Source organism: Rattus norvegicus, chromosome 20, assembly GCF_021556685.1.
Source record: "Rattus norvegicus strain SHRSP/BbbUtx chromosome 20, alternate assembly SHRSP_T2T, whole genome shotgun sequence".
In the NCBI taxonomy this organism is placed as follows: Eukaryota; Metazoa; Chordata; class Mammalia; order Rodentia; family Muridae; genus Rattus; species Rattus norvegicus.
Genome location: NC_141553.1, coordinates 30,792,489 through 30,813,362, shown reverse-complemented (window position 1 = coordinate 30,813,362; position 20,874 = coordinate 30,792,489). Strand labels below are relative to the sequence as shown.

The window sequence follows — 20,874 nt, the reverse complement described above, 5'->3', positions numbered from 1 at the left end:
GTTTAAGTTGTTCTCATGTATTAAGCAGAAACACAACAATGTTGCGGTTGCCTTTTAAGAAACACGTGTGCTGATGGGTGTGGTGGCGGCACACACCTTTGATCCCAGCATTCTTTGTTTGAGTTTGAGGCCAGCCTGGTCTACAGAGCAGTTCCAGGACAGCCAGGGCTACACAGAGAAACCCTGTCTGGAAAACAAACAAAACAAAAGAAATCTATGCAAGGACAATGTACAAAAGCTTGGATGACTAAGCGGGGTTAGACCCTTGTTGGGTCATTTTATTCTCTAGTAACAATGTTTCTAACAAAGTCTTAGTTTGTCATTCCCCACTCCCACACGCCAAGCTTAAGTGCCTTGAGAATTCTGCCCAGCTGAAAAGCCTCCCGACAGTGTAAGTACTATGGAGGCAGAGGCTGGCGGATTTCTCTGAGTTTGAGGCTCCACAGAAGGAGGTGCAGGCCAGCCAGGGCTACATATAATTTTTAAAAGAAAGGAACGTTGAGCATCAACCTGAAGCCACAGGCCAGGTAACCTAATATGTCATCGATTTCAATATATTTGTCCCATCTGCCCACCAGGTGTGTTCATACTTCTTAAACCACAATGCCCCAGCCATTCAGAAAATGACCTCATGGGGCTGGGGAGATGGCTCAGTTAATAAAGTGCTGGCTCTGTAAGTGTGGGAACCCGAGTTACTATCCCAGCACCCATGCAAAGCGTGCATAGCCTGTAACCCTGGAATAGAGGCAGATCCCTAAAGCTCATTGGCCATCCAGTCTAGCCGAAATAGTAGGCTCCCACTTTAGTGAGAGATTGAAAACGTATGGTAGAGAGAAATAGAGGATTACTCGACCTCAACCTCCGTCTTCCACACAGGCATGCATGAGCACGCACACACACACACACGCACACACACTATTGCCAATTCATCAGTGAACTGTTACTAAGCTTGCTGGCCATTGCTGAGTATTCCAGAAAAGGCCTGAGAAGAATTTGCAGTTCACTAATGCCTTCTATTCTGGAAATGCCACATCGATACTTAACTCTGATGTTTGTTTTATTCTAATGTGTTTGTTTATCACATCTGCCTGGCTAATGTGGCGTACCTGAACCGAGTTTCAACCACTGCCGTCGGTTTTCTGGAGGATGGCAACTTTATAGGCTATTCTGTCTGAACTGAGGTTGATTGAGAAGAATGCATGGAGAATCCCCTCCCTGTTCACCTGAGGTCTGGGTGTTCACACGATTGTACCATCAGATGCCTTCAAAACCTAGAGACTGTCTGCAGACCGTCCACACACTTCCACACAGAACATTTGAGCAAACACTCATGCATTCTCATTTTCCTGTTGGTCCACTGCTCCCAGCTTCCTACCAAGTACCTTTCTCTTTAAAACCATTCTTTTTTTTTTCATTGCCCTTTGTGTGCATGTATTTGGTTGGTTTGTCGAGTCCCATGGTGTAGCCCACGCTGGCCTGGAACTCAGGACCCTTCTGCTTCAGCCACCCAAATGCTGGGAACAATAAGCAGTCACCACACCAAACTTAGTCACGCTTTTTTTTTCTAAGACTTATTTTTATTTGTATTTATGTGTGTGTCTGTGTGCATGTGTACCATATGCATGTGGGTACCCCTGGAGGGCAGAAAAGAGTGCTAGATCCTGGAGTTATAGGAGATTGTGCACAGCCTGACATGGGTGCTGGGAACTGAAGTCTGGTCCCCTGAAAGAGCAGCCAGTGCTCCTAACCTCTGAGCCATCTCTCCAGCCCTCATTCACACTTTTTAAAACAAATAAATCATTTTCCCACAACTAAAGAGAAAGTAAAATGAATCTGTAATTAAAAATAAAATTAGGGGCTGGGGATTTAGCTCAGTGGTAGAGCGCCTACCTAGGAAGCGCAAGGCCCTGGGTTTGGTCCCCAGCTCCGAAAAAAAAGAAAAAAATAAATAAAATAAAATAAAATTAATCAGGGCTGGAGAGATGGCTCAGTGGTTAAGAGCACTGACTGCTCTTCTAGAGGTCCTGAGTTCAATTCCCAGCAACCACATGGTGGCTCACAACCATCTGTAATGGGATTTGGTGCCCTCTTCTGATGTGTCTGAAGACAGCTACAGTACACTCATATACATTAAATAAATAAATAAATAAATAAATATAAAAAATAAATTAAAATGAAACAAAATAATATTTTACAACAATAATAAAAATAAAGAAAGAGAAGTAGCAAACACCTTTAATCCCAGCACCCAGGAGGCAGAGGCAGGCAGATCTCTGTGAGTTCAAGGCCATCCAAGACTGCATAGTGAGACCCTGATTCAGACAAACAAACAGAAAAAGAAAAAAAGAGAGGGCCAAGGAGATGGTTTATTGGTCAAGGCACTTGACATGACAGCCAGGCCACCTGAGTTCAAGTCCTACAACCCACCTTTGCAACAGACTCCAGAGTTGTCCTCTGATCTCCACAAGGGCACTGTGGCACACCCACCACCACCTGACATGCACACACTAACGAATCTTTAGAGAAATAAAAAAGGAGCTAAAGATAGTCCAGTGGTTAGAACACCGATCGCTCATGCAGAGAATCTGGGTTTGATTCCTAATGCCTACATGTTAGCTCACAGCCATCTCTAAATGAATGTGGTCCAGTTTCAAGGAATCCAGCATCCTCTTCTGAACTCTGCAAGTCTCCAGGCACACAATGTGGCACACATACACGCATGCACTCACAAACACACAATACACACATTTAGAAGAAGTAAGAAATGATTGAAAAATAAATGGTATGAAGTATTTGCTTCATCGAACCTGAGGCCTGTGGGCCACATACAGCTCGGGATAACTAAGAACATGGCCCAAAGCAGAAATCGCAAGCTTTAGGATGGGCAAGATGGCTCGGAGGTAAAGGCACTCGTTTCACAAATCCGTCATGAGTCCAATCCCCAAAACCAACATGAAGGTGGGAAGAGAGAACCATCTCCACAGACTTGTTTTCTGATCTCCACACATACCCACACCAATGGTAATAGTAATAGTAACTCGACTGTCTATTAACCTCCCCTTATATTTAGCGGAAATCCTAGAGTTGGCTGGGAACGCTGCGAGGGACAACAAGAAGGCCCGGATAGCCCCCAGACACATCCTGCTGGCCGTTGCCAACGATGAGGAGCTCAACCAGGTAGGTCTGCACCCTAGACTTGGGGGTGAGGGGCGGGGGGGGGGGTGGGCAGGTTGCCAGGTGTCTTAGTTAGGGTCTCATTGCTGTGAACAGACACCATGACCAATGTAAGTTTTATAAAAGACAACATTTAATTGGGGCTGGCTCACAGGTTCAGAGGTTCAGTCCATCATCATCAAGGTGGGAACATGGCAGCATCCAGGCAGGCCTGGTGCAGGAGGAGCTGAGTTCTACGTCTTTACCCGAACGAAGCCAGGAACAGACTGAGCATCCTGAGGCAGCTAGGAGGAGGGTCTCCAAGCCCACCCCACAGTGACACTCTTCCTCCAACAAGGCCACACCCTCTAATAGTGCCACTCCCTGGGCCTAGCATATGCAAACCACCACATTCCACTCCCTGGCCTCCGTAGGCTTGTTTAAATACATGAGTCTATGGGGGTCATACCTAAGCATAGTAAAATAAAAAAGTACATTTAGTCCAACTTCCAAAGTCCCCATGGTCTATAGCAGTATCAACAATATTAAAAGTCCAAAGTTCAAAGTCTCTTCTGAGATCCATCCAATCACTTAACTGTAATCCCTGAATTAAGACAGGCAACCAGCTGGGCACACTCCAAACTCTGTCATCTCCACGTCTGATGCCAAAGGGGTCTTCAGATCTTCAACTCCTTTTCCATCTCTGTTGACTGAAACAAACTTCTTTCTCCTGAGCTGGTTCACTCCCTGTTAGCAGCTTTCCTCAGCAGACAGCCTGTGGCTCTGGTATCTTTAACATCTTTAGGTCTCCAAGGCAGCTTGTTTCAATGTCTTGGGTGTACACATGATCCTGCAAAGGGCTGGCTTCACTTCTCTAGCTCTGCCCTCTGTAGCCCTCAGGTTGATCCATTGCCACTGATGTTCTTGATGATCATCCCATGGTACTGGCATCTCCAATACACTGGGGTCTTCCTTTGCAACTAGGCTTTACCAGTAGCCTCTCACAGGCTCTCTTCATGGTGCCAAGCCTTAACTCCTTTGCACAACCCCTTCAGTCTTGGGACATCAATTGCAACTGAGGCTGCACCTTCACCAATGGCCTTCCACGGCCTCTCAGTGCCCAGCGTCAGCTGCTCTCCATTGACCCCTTCATGCCTCCAAAACCAGTACCACCTGGGTGACTCTTATACATTACCAAGTCCAGCCGCAGCCCAAGGTATAACCTTGGCTATCTCTGGAACAAAGCTTTTGTGTACTCTCAGAAAACACTTCCCAGATTTCACCTCAGTAATGCTGGTCTCTTTCTTAGCTCCACCTGACCAGCATCAATTGTTCCAGTAGCCTCCTTCTCCTCTTGAATATAAAGCCAGAGACCCATGGCTGAAGCTGCTGAGTTCTGCTGCTTACAGGAGCTGGAACACTGCCCCCTTGTTCTATTATATTTCTAACTCCTTCACTGCCTAAGCTGGGCTGTCCTTATCTTGCACTGTAGATTGACCTTGAATTTAGAGATCTGTATGCCTGTCTCCCAGGTTTAAAGCTTTGTACTAAGTTGCCTGGAGCTAACTTAGCTGGGTGGGATCTTGCCCCAAGGTTATTTCTCCCTTAATTCAATTTAATATTCTTGAACACAGGATGCAGCTCCATTTCACTTCCGGGTGTCCCTTAAATACTCGGACCATATATTTTGTATTTTTCCTTTCTCAACTTCTCTTTTTTCATTAAAATGCTCTTCATGAGATTTAACCAGAGAACAAAGTCTATGATGGATGTTATTAGATTTCCTTTGTCAATGCAACTAATCTGAGTCTTTTCACCTTAGCCTCAGGCAGACTCCAGACAAGGGCAAAAAGCAGCCACATTCACCAAAATACCACAAAAGCAGTCTTTACTGCACATGCTGAAATTCTTCTCTTCTGAAACCTCTTGGGCCAGGCCTGCACAATTCAAATCACTCTCAGTAACAAAGACTTCCTACTAAGATAGCCCGTTAAGCCCCATTTAAAGCATTCCACTGCTTTCCAAATCCAAAGTCCCAAAATCAACATTCTTCCCAACAAAAAACATGGTCAGGCCTAACATAACAATACCCCAGTCCCTGGTACCAACATCTGTCTTAGTTAGGGTCTTATTGCTGTGAACAGACACCATGACCAATGTAAGTTTTATAAAGGACAACATTTAACTGGGGCTGGCTTACAGGCTCAGAGGTTCAGTCCATTATCATCAAGGTGAGAGCTTGGCAACATCCAGACAGACATGGTGCAGGAGAAGCTGAGAGTTCTACATCTTCACCCGAAGGAAGCCAGGAACAGACTGAGCAGCCCCAGGCAGCTAGGAGGAAGGTCTCCAAGCCCAGTCCCACAGTGACACACTTCCTCCAACAAGGCCACATCTTCTAATAGTGCCACTCCCTGGGCCAAGCATATGCAAACCATGATACCAGGCATGCTCCTGGGTGGACACAGTGAGCCATCATCGTACCAGTGATGGTTCTCAGTCCAGTCTACGCACACATCTATGCATGCACACACGCATGCTCATCAGGACCAGGCAGAGAAGAGCAGATCTTAATAGCTTTGCATGCAGAGTCAAGACCAAGTCCCCTCTAGAATAGACACTGCCATGCCTTCAAGACTTTGTCTTCTTATTGCATGCATATATTTTCTTGGCAATTTCTTAACTCAAACCCTGAGGGTGATTTGTTGAGGCATGAGTAGGAGACTCCTTATCTATGCATTAGAACTGACGGACTCCACAGTCAAGTGAATGCCTTCCTAGACAAGAGTAGGCAAGCTGGGGGTGGGAGCTGGAGGGGAGGGCGTAAATAGTATGAGAATTTCCATCTGTACTTATGTTCTGATCTCACTCTTCTCAAACTAAAACGTCCTCAAAGTTTTGCCAGGCCATCATAGAATGGTCGTTCCCCTGCCCCCACCAAAAAAAGTAATAAAAATTGATTGCTAGAAAAATTCAAAACAAAAGCATGCAAAAGAAAATGCACAAGCTCTTCTCAGAGCCGATAGTGCTGTAATAACTGACAATTTGCTGTAGATATTTCTAGACTCTCAAGGTGTCTGTGCTGCTCCAGTAACGGATGGATGGCTAGTGGTTCGTGGTTAAGCAATGGGTTCAGACCGCCCTCTGGTTTAGAATATGCAAAATATATGACTGTCTGTTGTTGATTGTTCAAAATGTATCCATTGGGAGGTTCGTGGCCGAGTGTATGTTTCTAAGGGGACACAGGTTTGAGAGTGTGCAAAGCACTGGATCTCATTCTTGACCTGGACGTAGCTTTGAAAGTGTGCAAGCCTCATTCTTGAGTTAACCTTTGAACCTAGCTGTGCTTCTCATATGGACGCTCTCTGTTCTCTGTCGTCATCATCTGAAATTCCAGAGCCCCAGGTATCCTGCCAGTTTTCACGTCTCTGACCCTTTGATTCCACCTCGTTTTGCTTTCTGTGCAAGACCACAGACAACCTGATGCCTACTGAGGAACGCTTTGCCAGAGTAGGATGAGCAGGCTCACAGCTCTGGGACAGTCAGGTTTCATTAGTTGAGCAGAAGCCAGACTCAAGGTTTGTTGGGCTGGTGGCATAGCCTGCGCGTGCCTGACCAGCCTTCTGCATTCCTCTCTCAGTTGCTGAAAGGAGTGACCATCGCCAGTGGGGGTGTCTTGCCCAGAATTCACCCCGAACTGTTGGCCAAAAAGCGAGGGACCAAAGGCAAGTCAGAAACCATCCTCTCCCCACCCCCAGAGAAAAGAGGAAGGAAGGCCGCATCAGGCAAGAAGGGGGGTAAGAAATCCAAGGCCACTAAGCCGCGGACGTCCAAGAAGGTGAGTGGTGGAGTCTCTCAGGAGCCAGGTATTCCCATAGTAGGCATGCTGCTTCTCTCTGGAAACCTAAACCCCAAGGGATGCGATTAGGAGGTGGGGCCTTTGAGCAGTGACAATATCAAGGGGACACATCCTTCACAGGCAAGTTTGGTGTCCGCATTAAGTTTCCCTGTCCCTGATGCTGTAATAAAATATTTTAGGGAGAAGGAGTTTGTTTTGACTCCATCATGGAGCAGGGAGTCAAGGTGGCAGGAGTTTGGAGCTAGGCACGGTGCGTGGCACAGCACTCAGGAAGCAGAGGCATTCGATCTCTGAGTTCAAGGCCAGCCTAGTCTACAGAGTGAGTTTCAAGATCTGCAGGGCTACACAGAGAGACTGTGTAAAAATGAATTAAACCGGAGCTCTAGCTTAGTGACTGAGCATCGCCCAGCATGTGGAGGATGGGAGGGAGAGGTGCTAGGCTTCCTCGGGAGCATTTTGTAAATAACAAGGACGACAATAATCATAACTCCAAATGAAAGCTCGGCCCCTCAGATCTGCACGCTAAGCAACCTTTCACAAGCTCAGGAGCCCTGAGCAGCAGAGAAACCAAACATTTTCATCACAGGCGGTTCCGTCAAACACCAGGAAGCTTATAAGACTGTCACTCTGAAGAGCTCCAGGATAACAAAATATCATGCAAGAGTTCATGCTACTGCCACCTGGCCCCAGGACAAGCCTGGGGAGGAGCAAAGCCCAGCACTAGTGCAGCTTCTTCTCTTCCCACCACCCGCCCCCCCCGGAGCTGGGGACCGAACCCAGGGCCTTGCACTTGCTAGGCAAGCCACTGAGCTAAATCCCCAACCCCGTGCAGCTTCTTGACACAGCCACTTGGCTTGGAATTCAGTGGTTCTGAACCTTCCTAATGCTGTGACCCTTTAACACAGTCCCTCATGTTGTGGTGACCCAACCATAACATTATTTTTGTTGGTGCTTCATAACTGTAATGTTGCTACTGTTATGAATCACGGTGTGAACATCTGACATGCAACCCCTATGTGAAGGGGTCATTTGATCCCAGAGGGGTCAAGACCCACAGGTTGAGAGCCACTGGCTTAGGTGCTTGTAAATCTCAGGCACAGAAGACAAACGTAACAGCCAAGAATAATGTATCTGTGTCCGGCTGCCTGTGGGCTTCTGTAATCATTGTTATGATACTGGGGATTGGTTTGGTTTGGTTTGGTTGTTTGAGACAGTATCTCTTGTAGCCCAGGTTGGCTTCACTTGTCTATGTAGCCGAGGATGGCATTGGACTTCTGATCCTGCTATGTCTACCTCCTGAGTTCCTGGGTTTCAGTTGTACGCTCTTACGCCTCATTCATTGATCGAACCCAGGGCTTCCTACCTGTGAGGCAGGCATTCTCTCCCATATTGTGTTAGCCATTTCTTTCCTGTTTACTGTTTCCCCCCACCAAGAAATAACAGGAGGGCCTGGGGTCTGGCTCAGAAGCAAACTGCACTTGGTTAGTTGATGGAGGTCCTGAGTTCAACCCATGGACACCCCCACCCCGAGATAGCGAAGGGTGTGAGCCAAGCACAACAATAGATGTGTATGAATGTCATACTGAGATCTTTTACTTCATGCACCAGTGAAAAAATGGAAGAATGAAAGGGAGGGAGAGAGGGGGAGAAGGAAGGATGGGAGGAGAGAGGGGGAAGGAGTAGAGAGGGACTCAGTAGCAGAGAACTCCCACATTCACTACAGAACAGATCACCCAGCGTCTGTTGCCTGACCACTTCCCGTCATACCCACATTGGTGGTGGCCATGAAAGGACTGTCCCCCAATCCCAGGGGACTTCTCTGGACCGTTTCTCATCTTTCCCTCTGGTTTCACCCACAGTCCAAAGCCAAGGACAGCGATAAAGAAGGAACATCGAATTCCACCTCAGAAGACGGGCCGGGGGATGGCTTTACCATCCTGTCTTCGAAGAGCCTCGTTCTGGGGCAGAAGGTAATGCCACTGGCTGAGCTGCCGTAAGCTCTTCTGTGTAGCCACTGCTCACTGGCCTAGATGCCTCCTCCATCCAGGTGTTGTATGTATTTCTGAAGCAGACTGTTGGTGCTGAGATGGCTTGTGCTGGTCAACCCAAGGTCAGCCTAAAGTCTTCCTAGAGAATCTGGACAATAGGACAGCATTCCTGGTTCTGCTGGGAAATCCCCAAACCCCAATTATGTCTTCACCCACCGAGAAAAATCTATTGCTAACTCCCAGCCAGGCTTGAAGAGGCCTAGCTTCCATGATTAAATGTCATTTAACAGAGGGAGAGAATAGCAATATATGTTTCTTGAATATGACAGGTGCTAGAAATGAATTATTTGTCAATAATTCAGTCTGCCTGCCTTCCTTGGCTGCAGGGGGGTGGGAGGGAGAGAAAAGATAAAAACCTAACAGGGTATATTCCAGCAATTTCTCAGCATCCTGCCAGACATGCAAATAATTCATTTCTATGCGCGTCAAATTCACTGAGCAGACAGATTATCTTCGGAGCCAACCCAGGGCTAAAATAAGATACAGGCGGATCTCTGTGCACTGCCTGGTCTCAGCCTGCACCAAGGGAGATGCATCCCCATCCAGACAGTTGGGGACCACAAGGTCTCCAGGGAACAGAGATGTGGCAGGTTCCTTATTCATTTCTGATTTAAAAAAAAAAAATGGAGACACAAAGGTGGTGTATATGTTCCCTTCAGGGCTGTGAACTTTGTCCCAAACTTATCTAGAGAATCAGAAAGTTCCCACTCCCTGAGGAAGATACTGGGAAATGTTCTTCCTTCTATTCTGCTGAAACCAGCCCCAGGAATGGGGTACTCACATTCTCCTGAGTATTCTTCTTGAGTAGCTCAAGGATAGAGTGTTTCCCTGGCACACACAAGGCCTTGAATGGGTCCATAGCACAGAAGAGGGGTTGGGGGAAGGGCAGTTGTCACAGGTAGGGGCAGGGTGTGAACCCAGAACCCTCTCCTTCTCCCCAACAAGATGATGGACCTCCTCCAAAGAGTTCTGTACTCCTTAAGTCGTGAGGAGAGATTAAGCTCTGGGCTGCTTTCCACACAGCTCCTGAGATGTGCCAGAGGTGACCAAGGCTACCAGGGTGAGGAACAAAAGACACAGAGGACCGGAGAGCCCATTCTGGGCAGTAATGGCGGGCTGTTGGTCTCAAAAGCATGGCAGCCCAGGCCTATGATCCCAGCATTGGGAGGCAGAGATAGAAGTTGAAGGCAAACACTGTCTACCTAAGTGAATTCAGGGCCAGCCTAAGCTACTATCTGAGGCCCTATCCCAAAATGAAAGAAATAACTGGGAGTTTGAGCCCCTGTGCTGACTGACCCTCAGCCTGGATAGTTGAGAAAAGCGATGCTGACCGTTACACTGAAATGATTTTCAGTGGGGAAGTTGACCTTCTTCTTGTCACCATCTTTCCTTCCCAATGCAGCTGTCCCTGACCCAGAGTGACATCAGCCACATCGGCTCCATGAGGGTGGAGGGCATCGTCCACCCAACCACAGCCGAAATCGACCTCAAGGAAGAGATAGGTAAGGCCCGGGCTTTGGAGAGGCGACATGGTGTGGCCCGCTGTCCAGACAGCTCTCTCAGACTCAGTTGTCTCTCTCTGCCTGAGGTCCCAGGTGCAGATGGCTGGCCCTCAAACAGCTCAGCTGTCAATCAGCACCTGGCCCCCTTTGCAGTTCAGTCTGCCAACCGCTCTGCTGCTGCCTGCACGGCTGTGGCTGCCACCCCTGCTGCCACTCCACCTTCGCTACTGCATTTTCATGTCCTCCCCACTGCCTGCATTATGAAAAGTAAAGCAGAAAACACCACTCAGGGAAAAGCCATTAATGGGCACCAGGCACTCACAGGATGCACAGACATACATGCAAACAAAACACCCATCACAGAAAGAATAGGTGAATTTTTAAAATGCCTTTTAGAGGAACGTGTTATTAACACTGAGTGACTTCCACAGACTTGAACAGTGCTTTAAGCAACACAAGACACCTTCCCCAGGCTCCCAAGAGAGATGGGGTCCCCTCGTATGTTACACACAGCACAGTGACCCACCCATCACATGAGACCTGGTGCGGAATCTTTTTTTTTTTCTTTTTCTTTTTTTCGGAGCTGGGGACCGAACCCAGGGCCTTGCGCTTGCTAGGCAAGCGCTCTACCACTGAGCTAAATCCCCAACCCCCCCGGTGTGGAATCTTGCCCCAGCTGAGTTGTGCTGGCATTTGGGAAGGTTTTGATCTGGGATTTTCAGATTGGGGTGTTCTGCCCTGCTGGGATGTATTCTCAGCAAGAAGGAAGTCTAAGGTTCCATACTCAGCAACACAAGAGAGGAAGAGATGTGGGAGCAGGGTTGAGGGTGGGGTATGGGGATCCGATAACAAAGCTCGTCGGCCTGCACAGGCCTCTGTGCCTTGCCACCAGTGCCGCCAGTGACCACTGGCAAACCAGGGTAACGAAGGAGGTGTCATCCATGATATCTAAGTTCCTCTGACCTAACACGCCCAGCAGTGAGATTCTATTGAAATGGAATCACCACGGGCCACACTGTTCTTTGCAGGTAAAGCCTTGGAAAAGGCCGGGGGTAAAGAGTTCTTGGAAACAGTAAAGGAGCTTCGCAAGTCCCAAGGCCCTTTGGAAGTTGCCGAAGGTAAGTGTGGGACTGGGCTACATCTCAGCGGGGCTCAATCCCACCCTTGCAACCTCCAGCCTCCCACGTCCATATGTGGTCACTGGATACAACAGGATGCGCCATCCCTAGAACCCAGGTTAAAAACAAACAAACGAAAAAAGCCAGGCACATTCGATGTCCTAGGCTGGCTACTCCAACGGCGAGGAGGTGGAGGCAGGAGTATTCCTGGCCATCTAGGCTAATCTACTCGGTGAATTCTGGGCTGGCAAAAGTCTGCCTCAGAGGAGGTGCACAGTGTTCCTGAAGGTGACATTGAGTCTTCTCTCTGGCTCTAATACACACACACACACACACACACACACACACGCACGCACGCACGCACGCACGCACGCACGCACGCACGCACGCACGCACGCACGCACGCACGCACGCACGCACGCGCGCGCAGAGACACACAGTTTTTTGGGCAGCTCCTTTAGCACCGCTCTGAGTTTGGACAGTGGGTGTAGGTTGTTTCCCTATGCTCTGGGCACTCTTGGTCCTTTATGGTCATGAGCCGCAGAGGTGAACACTTGTCACGTCCTGCAGGACAGTTAACGAGGGATACTAGGGGTACCTGGAAGAGAATGGGGGACAAGAGACGCTAAGGACGCCAAGACAAGAGTCTGATCAAGGTGATAATTTTATTTTTCCCCAAGGCTGAATTTATACCATAACATGGGTAACAGAGGGAGGGGGGGAAATAAACATTTACGCAGGCCAAGGACACAGTATTCGTATGGTCAGGGAATCGGCTGATGTTGACAGGATGTCAGAAAGGTCACAGGTTTGTCATATCTATTGGTGAGCAGGATGTTTTTTTCAGAAAGGTTACAGGTCATCACATTGGGATCTTGACATATCATATTGTTACTATTATTCATTTTGACTACCAGATTTGTATTAGTCTTCTGCAGCTGGCTGGGGATTTTCCATAGAAAAATCATTTTTCTATGATTTCTAATCATAATAATAACATCAATAATGGAGGACTTCAAGGGCATCGCTCCCAACAAACACTAAGTGTTCCGGGGGTTATTTGGGTCAGTTTTACATGTGTACAGCAAGATACACAGAACATAAAATGTACCCCATGCGCTTTTTTTTTTTAAGATTTATTCATTTATTATATATAAGTACACTGTAGCTGTCTTCAGACACACCAGAAGAGGGCATCAGATCTCTTTACAGATGGTTGTGAGCCATCATGTGGTTGCTGGGAATTGAACTCATGACCTCTGGAAGAGCAGTCGGGTGCTCTTAACCACTGAGCCGTCTCTCCAGCCCCCTCCCCCCCATGTGCCTTTTAAAGTATGTAATTCAGTGGTATCAAATACTTCTACAATGTTGCACAACCTGATGCTCTTCCTACATCCAGAAGTTTCTTACCACCTCTGACCAAAGGTCCAGCTCCTAAACCACTAATCTACTTCCTGTCCCTCTGGATTCACTTGGACTGGACATTTCATGTAAATACAATCATATAGCGACTGACCCTCTGTGTCTGGCATCTTGTAGCTGACATAGTATTTTTTAATTTCATGTACGTCATAGAATATATCATCCCCTCTCCTCTTTTTTTGTGACCAAACACTATTTGTGTCAGCATCCCAACACCGAGACAAATGCCTGAGAAAATCAATTTGATAGGGGAAAGATTTGCTTGGGGTTGAGTTTCACAAGGTTCGGTCCAAGGCTGGATGTTTTGTGGCCTGAAGTGAGGTAGAGGAGTTGACGGCATGAGCTGACAAGAGGGCTCACCTGCTGCCAAGCTCGACCACTGCTTAAAGCACCGATAATCCTCATGAGGAATTAGGTGGCTGCACAGCGGTCCTGCACTCACCTAGCATTCATGAAGCCCCAGGTTCAAGTCCCATCACTTGGGAAGAAAGCCAGAGTAAAATTCCCATAGCCAGGACTGGAGAGATGGCTCCAGAGGACCAGGGTTCAATTCCCAGCAACTTCCAATCAACTCAGTCTGTAACTCCAGTTCCGAGGGATCTGATGCCCTCTGCTGGCCTCTGTAGGCACTACACACACATGCATTGCACAGACATACAGGCAGGCAAAACTCCGTACACATTTTTTTTTAAAAACTAACCTTCCCACAGCCTTCTACCCAGGACTATAGTTGGTGCAAAATCTGTTTCTAGGACAGAGAGAGTAGAGGGCCCTCATCGAGGCGTAGGACTACACTGTCCACGGATATTAAATGTGAAATGCCTGCCCACCCATAGGCCCATGTGTTTGAACATTGGCTTCCAGCTGGCAGCACTATTCGAGAAGGTTGTGGAACCCCTTGGGGAGAGGCCTAGGTGGGGGAAGTGAGACTAGAGACATGGGCTAATGGATTATTTACATTCTTCTTTCTACTATTTAACCAACCACCTCGTGGTCTTTGGCTAAGATTGCCAGGAAGCTAAGGGGTTTCTACTGCGGACCTTATCCTTTCAAACTGTGAGCCACAATAAATTCTCCATCCCGTAAGTTGCTTTTGTGATTCCATCACAGTGCCAGCTTTTAGCTTTCCTCTGTCACCTCCACTCTGGCAGAGCACTGATGCAGCTGTTGGAGAGGTCACTTGGTCTCAGGGTCAGAGCAGGGCTCCCAGGAGGTGCCTGGAAATGTGGGAGAAAAGCAACCCAAACACAGGACAAGACACTCTGACGAGTTTCTACACAGAATTCAAAAGTTGTGAGCGAATAGTGAAGTTGTAACTAAAGAGCTCCTGTTGTTGTTGTTGTTGTTGTTATTTCTTTTTATATATGCGTGCTCTGCCTGCATGTATGCCAAAAGAGAGCATCAGATCCCATTACAGATGGTTGTGAGCCACCATGAGGTTGCTGGGAAATGAACTCAAGGTCTCTGGAAGAGCAGCCAGTGCTCTCAACCACTGAGCCATCTCTCTTGCTCCCCCCACCCCCTTTTAAACTTTTCTATATAGTACTTTAAGAGTTATTTACTTATTTTATGTATCTGATTACACTGTCGCTGTCCTCAGACACACCAGAAGAGGGCATCAGATCCCATTACAGATGGTTGTGAGCCACCATGTGGTTACTGGGATTTGAACTCAGGACCTCTGGAAGAGCAGTCAGTGCTCTCAACCTCTGAGCCATCTCTCCATTCCCCGGATTTTTTTTTTTTATATATATTCTCAGAATGATTATAACAAATTTCTCGGGCTGGAGAGATGGCTTAGTGTTTAAGAGCACTGACTGCTCTTCCAGAGGTTCTGAGTTCAAATCCCAGCAACCACATGGTGGCTCACAGCCATCTGTAATGGGATGTGATGCCCTCTTCTGGTGTGTCTGAAGACAGCTACAGTGTACTTATATATAAGAAATAAATCTTTTAAAAAAAAAACAAAAAAAAACAAAAAAAAACAAAAACAAAATTCTCTTAGATTTTTCCCCTCTGCACACTTATTTTTATTTTATTTATTTATTAAAGATTTATTTTTTTTCTTGTATGTGAGTATACTGTCACTGTCCTCAGACACACCAGAAGAGGGCATCAGATCTCATTACAGATGGTTGTGAGCCACCATGTGGTTGCTGGGAATTGAACTCAGGACCTCTGGAAGAGCTGTCAGTGCTCTTTTTTTTTTTTTCTTTTTCTTTTTTCTTTCTTTTTTTTTTTTTTTTCGGAGCTGGGGACCGAACCCAGGGCCTTGCGCTTGCTAGGCAAGCGCTCTACCACTGAGCTAAATCCCCAACCCCACTGTCAGTGCTCTTAACCACTGAGCCATCTCTCCAGCCCCTGCTAAAGAGTTCTTATCAGGAAACTTCCAGAATTAAATGCAGGTTCGGGTTGGGCAAAACAAATGAAAGTAAATCCCAAACCTGGCCACCACAGAAGCTGGTCAGGAGTTCTGATGTCAACAAGAATCCGTAAAGCTGTCAGAGAGGAGAGGCGGCGGCCATCTATAATAAACTGGAAGCTTGAGCCGCTGAGAAAGTTCAGCCAGTGGATGCTCTCGCCACGGGCTTAAACCCCTGAGTTCAGCCCCTGGGATCTTCAGAGTGGAAGAAGTGTCTCCCTTGTGCTTTCCCCTGATATGTGTGTACGGTGACCTGCATGCATTAGTGCACACACACACACACACACACACACACACACACACACACAATTTTCCCTCAAAAAGAGAAAAATTAAATCTTCAAAATAAGGAGCATAACTGACCTCGCCTCACAAGAAGGGCAGCAAGTTCTGCTCTTGGCCTTGGCATTAATAGGATGGTGTCTTAGTTACTTTCCTATTGTGGTGCAAAAACCCCACAGTGAAGCCACTTACAGAAGAAGGAGCTTATTGGAGCCTACAGTTTCCAAGGGTGAGTCTGACCATCATGGCAGTAGGCAAACAGGCATGGTGCTAGAGCCGTAGCTGAGAGCTTACATCTTGCCCCACAGGCAGGAGGCAGAGAGAAAGCTAACCTAGGAATGGTATGGGCTTTTGAAACCTCAAAGCCTGAACCCAGCGACACACCATCTTCCAATAAGGTCATGCATCCTGACCCTTCCCAAACAGCTCCACCAGCTGGAGGCCAAGCATTTGAACACACAGCCTATAGCAGGCCGTTGTCATCCAAACTGCCACAGGCTCAAATGGAAAATTCCATAAGTCCCAGCTTAGTGGATGAGGAGAAACGAGTGAACAAAAGTTGCAAGCCAGCGCTTCTGAAGCCTGGCAACCCAGCACTGAAATAAATCCGCCCACAAAGAGGCTCATGGGGCCTGGTCACAGGAGGCAGAGGATGTGCATTTTATTCCTTTAAGAGCGTCTGCAGGCTGACGGCTACTATGACATGTCTGCCTTTTGTTTTTTATTTTATATGTATGGGTATTTTGCCTACATGTATATAAGTGTATCACCTGCATATCTATGGGTCTCCCTTCTTCTGGGGGTCATTGGCCTCCAACCCATGAGGGCAGAGGAAGCAGAAGTGGTGAGCAAGCTTCAGATGGCTGTGAGTTTGACGGAAAGATTTCCAGAGACCCTTCAGTGAGACGGTTCTACTTATGGCTCCAGGGTAGAGTATATAAGGGTTTTAGAGGTTATGGGCAGAAAAGATTGACTGGTCATAACATGGTCCCGGATTATCACATGGGTGGTAAGGGATGGTTGGTTATAACACAGTACTGCATTATCATACTCTGGAAGGGCTGAACTGGGACTTGGTGCTGACTCATGCGGCGTTTGCAGGAAGCTCCATGCAGGTTCTTCTCCAGATAAGATCAGGCACCCATGCCTGAGACACTCTCCAGATAAGGTCAGTGGAGAAGGGGAACCCCCTGGAGAAAGGGAGTCCTCCATTTTGCACAGAGCTCTGGGAGCTATCCAGGCCAGATAAGACTACTAGTTTAACAGCAGGGTCTTCCAACACATGTCTGGTGCCCACAAAGCCAGAATGGGGCATCAGATCCCATGGAACTAGAGTTACAAGACAGTGGTGAGTCTTCAGGTGACTGCTGAGAATTGAACCTGAATCCTCTGGGGAAGCAGCCACTGCTTGTAAGTAATGAGCCATCACTCCACCCCGCCCTGCCAGATGTACACATTCTCAAAGATACGAAAGCATGTGAAAAATATTAACCTCTTGGAACTGGTAAAGTGGCCCTTACATAGCTGTCCTTGCCAGACACTGCAGGGAGCCCAGATGCCTCCATACATGTTCTCTAAGCCAGACCGGTCCGTGCTGAGCCTCTGCCCTGTGCACTGTGCAGAGGAGGTAGCGTGCCCTGAAGGAAGGATGGATGGCCAAGTGAGCATTCCAGGGTCACACAATGCATGTCTTAACCAGGCCACCCAGTTCCATGGTGAAGGCTCAGAAAAGACGGCCAAGGGAGCTGGGGAGTGGGAACAGAAAGGCCACCTCTGATGTTTGATGGCCACAGGGACTTCACTCAAACTCCTCCATAGCCATGTTCTTATAAGATCTGCCACTATCACTCTGGCTTTGTGGGCTCCGGATGTGTGTTAGAAGACCCTGCCAGTTTAGGTGGATAAACAGTTCAGAGAGAGAGAGAGAGAGAGAGAGAGAGAGAGAGAGAGAGAGAGAGAGAGAGAGAAACAGAGAGACAGAGACAGACAGAGAGAGAGAGAGAAACAGAGACAGAGAGACAGAGACAGACAGAGAGGCAAAGAGACAGACAGAGACAGACAGAGACACAGAGAGAATGAACACAGAGGAGAGGTAACTCATCAGTTACGACCACTGGCTGCTCTTCCAGAGGACCTGGGTTCAAGTGCCAGCATCTACATGGTGGCTCACAGACATTTAAATACAGTTCCAGGGAATCTGCCCTCTTCTGGTCTCCTTGGGCTTTGTATACCTATAGTAACCAGATATTCATGCAGGCAAAATACTCACACCCATAAAAATAATTTTTTGGTTCTTTTTTTTTTTTTTCGGAGCTGGGGACCAAACCCAGGGCCTTGCCCTTCCTAGGTAAGCGCTCTACCACTGAGCTAAATCCCCAGCCCTAAAAATAATTTTTTAACCTTGCCCGGGTGGTGGTGGCAGTGGCACATGCCTTTAATCCCAGCACTTGGGAGGCAGAGGCAGGTGGCTCTCCAGGTTTGAGGCCAGCCTGGTCTACAAAGTGAGTTTCAGGATAGCCAGGGCTATACAGAAAAACCCTGTCTCAAAAAACAAAGAAAGACAGGGAGACAAAGGAAGAGGAGAGAGAGAGAACACCAGCCAGCCAGCCACTGTGCTACACTCCTTTAATCCCACACCACCAATTAAAGCTAAGCAGTGTAGCAGCCCTGGCAGTCCCATCGCCACTGTTTTATTTGCAGTTACAACGTGCCCTTGGCCATGTCAGGGAACAGTTAAGGACCCCGGGATTCTGTGGTTTAGAGATGGCATTACTTAATCTTCCAGTTATCAGATGTGATCTTGTTGCGTTCCCATCCCTGGGATCCATCCCCTTTGTGTCCCTGACCTGGGGCCTGATGGCAGGTGACCAAAAGCAGTAAGCTGCCACCTCAAGGCTAAAGCTCTGCTTCCTGCCAAACTCGCCTCACAGTGGCAGACATGTGCCACCTCCTAGTCCTCCAGGATCTCTCAGGGTCACCTGGGAGGCCTGACCTGATCTCCCGACATGAGGTGGGACTCAGGAAATAACCCTCCGTGTCTCTCTCCTGCGTCCCAGCTGCCGTCAGCCAATCCAGTGGACTCGCAGCCAAGTTTGTCATCCACTGTCACATCCCCCAGTGGGGCTCCGACAAATGTGAAGAACAGCTGGAAGAGACCATCAAAAACTGCCTGTCCGCAGCCGAGGACAAGAAGCTTAAATCTGTCGCCTTCCCACCGTTCCCCAGTGGCAGGTAGGATACAGTTTCTGAGTTGAGGTCTCCAGCCTTTCTGTTGGGAATCAGTTACTCACCAGCATGTCCACATTCGAGAAGATGCAGCCAAGGTCTGCCAGCACAGCCAGAATGTTAGGTAGACAATAGTAAGAAAGCTAATTATAGCCCCACTCTTGGCCTGGGACGGCAGGACTCCATGTCTGGGGCCAGCCTTCCTGCCGTGTTGATATCAATGTCCTGACAGAAAGGTAGACATCATGGGTGAGGTCGGGTGGCACTTTGGTTTTGGGTATACTTGTGAGTGCACATGTATGTCACGTGTGTACATGTATGTGTGGAGGCCAGTGCCATTCTTCAGGTAATGAATGCTCTCATATTGCTGTGGTAGAACATTCTATCCTAAAGTAACTTAGGGGAAGCGAAGGGTGCTCCCAGTCACAGTCCATTGTTGAAAGAAGTTAGGCAGGAACCAGGAGGAACAAGGCAGGAGCGTGTCTAAAAGAAACCTTGGATAAATGCTGCTTGCTGGCTCACTCACTGGCTCATACTTAGCTAGCTTTTTTTATCCAACCCAAGATCATCTGCCTAAGGAATGGTACTGCCCACAGTGGGCTGGGCCCTTCCATGTCAATCATCAAGCAAGACAACCCCCGCCCACCCAGACATGGCCACAGGCCAATCCGATCTGGGCGGTTCTTCAGTTCAGGCTTCTCTCAGATGACTCTAGGCTATCCATCTTGTTTTTGTTTTCAGACAGGGCCTTACTGTGTCCAGGCTAGCCTGGAACTCACTATGTAAATTAAGCTAGTCTTAAACTCAGAGATATCTGCCCGACTCTGTCTTCTGAGTGCTTAGATTAAAGATGTATACTACCTTGGTTTTTTGCTATTGTTTTGGTTTGAAATTTGTTTGTTTGTTTGTTTGTTTGTTTGTTTGTTTGAGATAGGGTCTTGCCAGGAGGTGGTGGCACACACCTTTGAGCACTAGGGGTCAGAGACAGGCAAATCTCTGAGTTCAAGGTAAGCATGGTCTACAGAGTGAGTTCTAAGACAGACAGGGATATACAGAGAAACCCTGTATTGAAAAAACAAAACAAAACAAAAACAAAAACAAAAAAGGAAAGGGAAAAAAAAAAAGAGGAGATATCCTGGAACTCAATATGTAGACCAGAATAGCCTCAAACTCACAGAGATCTGACTGCCTCTGCCTCTCCAGTGCTGAGATTAAAGGCGTGTGATACCATGTTGGACTTACCACCTTGTGTTTTTGAGAGAGTCTCTCCTTGGTTTTGAATTAACCAATTGGGTTATGCCAACTAGCTAGTGAGTCTTAGTTAGAATTTCATTGCTGTGAAGAGACACCATGACCACAGGAACTCTTATAAAGAACATATAATTGGTTCTTGCTTACAGGGTCAGAGATTCGGTCCCTTATCACTATGGTGGGAAACATGGCAGCATCTAATCAGGCATGGAGCTGTAGGGGCTGAGAGTTCTAACTCTTGTTCCAAAGGCAGCTAGGAGGAAACTGGCTCCCATGTAGGAAGAGGATCTTAAAGCCCACCCCCACAGTGACACACTTCCTCTAACAAAGCCACACCTACCCCAACAAGGCCACACCTCCTAATAGTGCCACTCCCTGGGCCAGGCGTATTCAAACCACCACAGGCCTCCATCTGCCTTTTCTTCCCCAGCACTGGTGTTGCAAACACAGATCTCCACGCCCATCCTTGGTATATTTGTTCTAAGAATCAAACTCAGATCTCTATGCTTATGTGGCCCAACTGAGCCATCCCCACAGCACGCCCCATGTTTGTTTGTGAAAACCTGCTATATTCAAGCACACATCCCTACCCT

At 47.7% G+C, this 20,874-nt stretch overlaps 1 protein-coding gene across 1 annotated transcript in view; it reads left to right on the top strand.

Annotated features, from left to right (window-relative positions):
- The window catches only part of Macroh2a2 (macroH2A.2 histone), a 49,681-nt gene that overhangs the window by 26,701 nt on the left and 2,106 nt on the right, over nt 1-20,874 (top strand). Inside the window, exons 3-8 of the mRNA NM_001135807.1 lie at nt 3,071-3,177; nt 6,794-6,991; nt 8,872-8,982; nt 10,463-10,562; nt 11,591-11,680; nt 18,862-19,036. Coding sequence (NP_001129279.1) covers nt 3,071-3,177; nt 6,794-6,991; nt 8,872-8,982; nt 10,463-10,562; nt 11,591-11,680; nt 18,862-19,036 — 781 coding nt within the window. The remainder of the gene's footprint in view (nt 1-3,070; nt 3,178-6,793; nt 6,992-8,871; nt 8,983-10,462; nt 10,563-11,590; nt 11,681-18,861; nt 19,037-20,874) is intronic.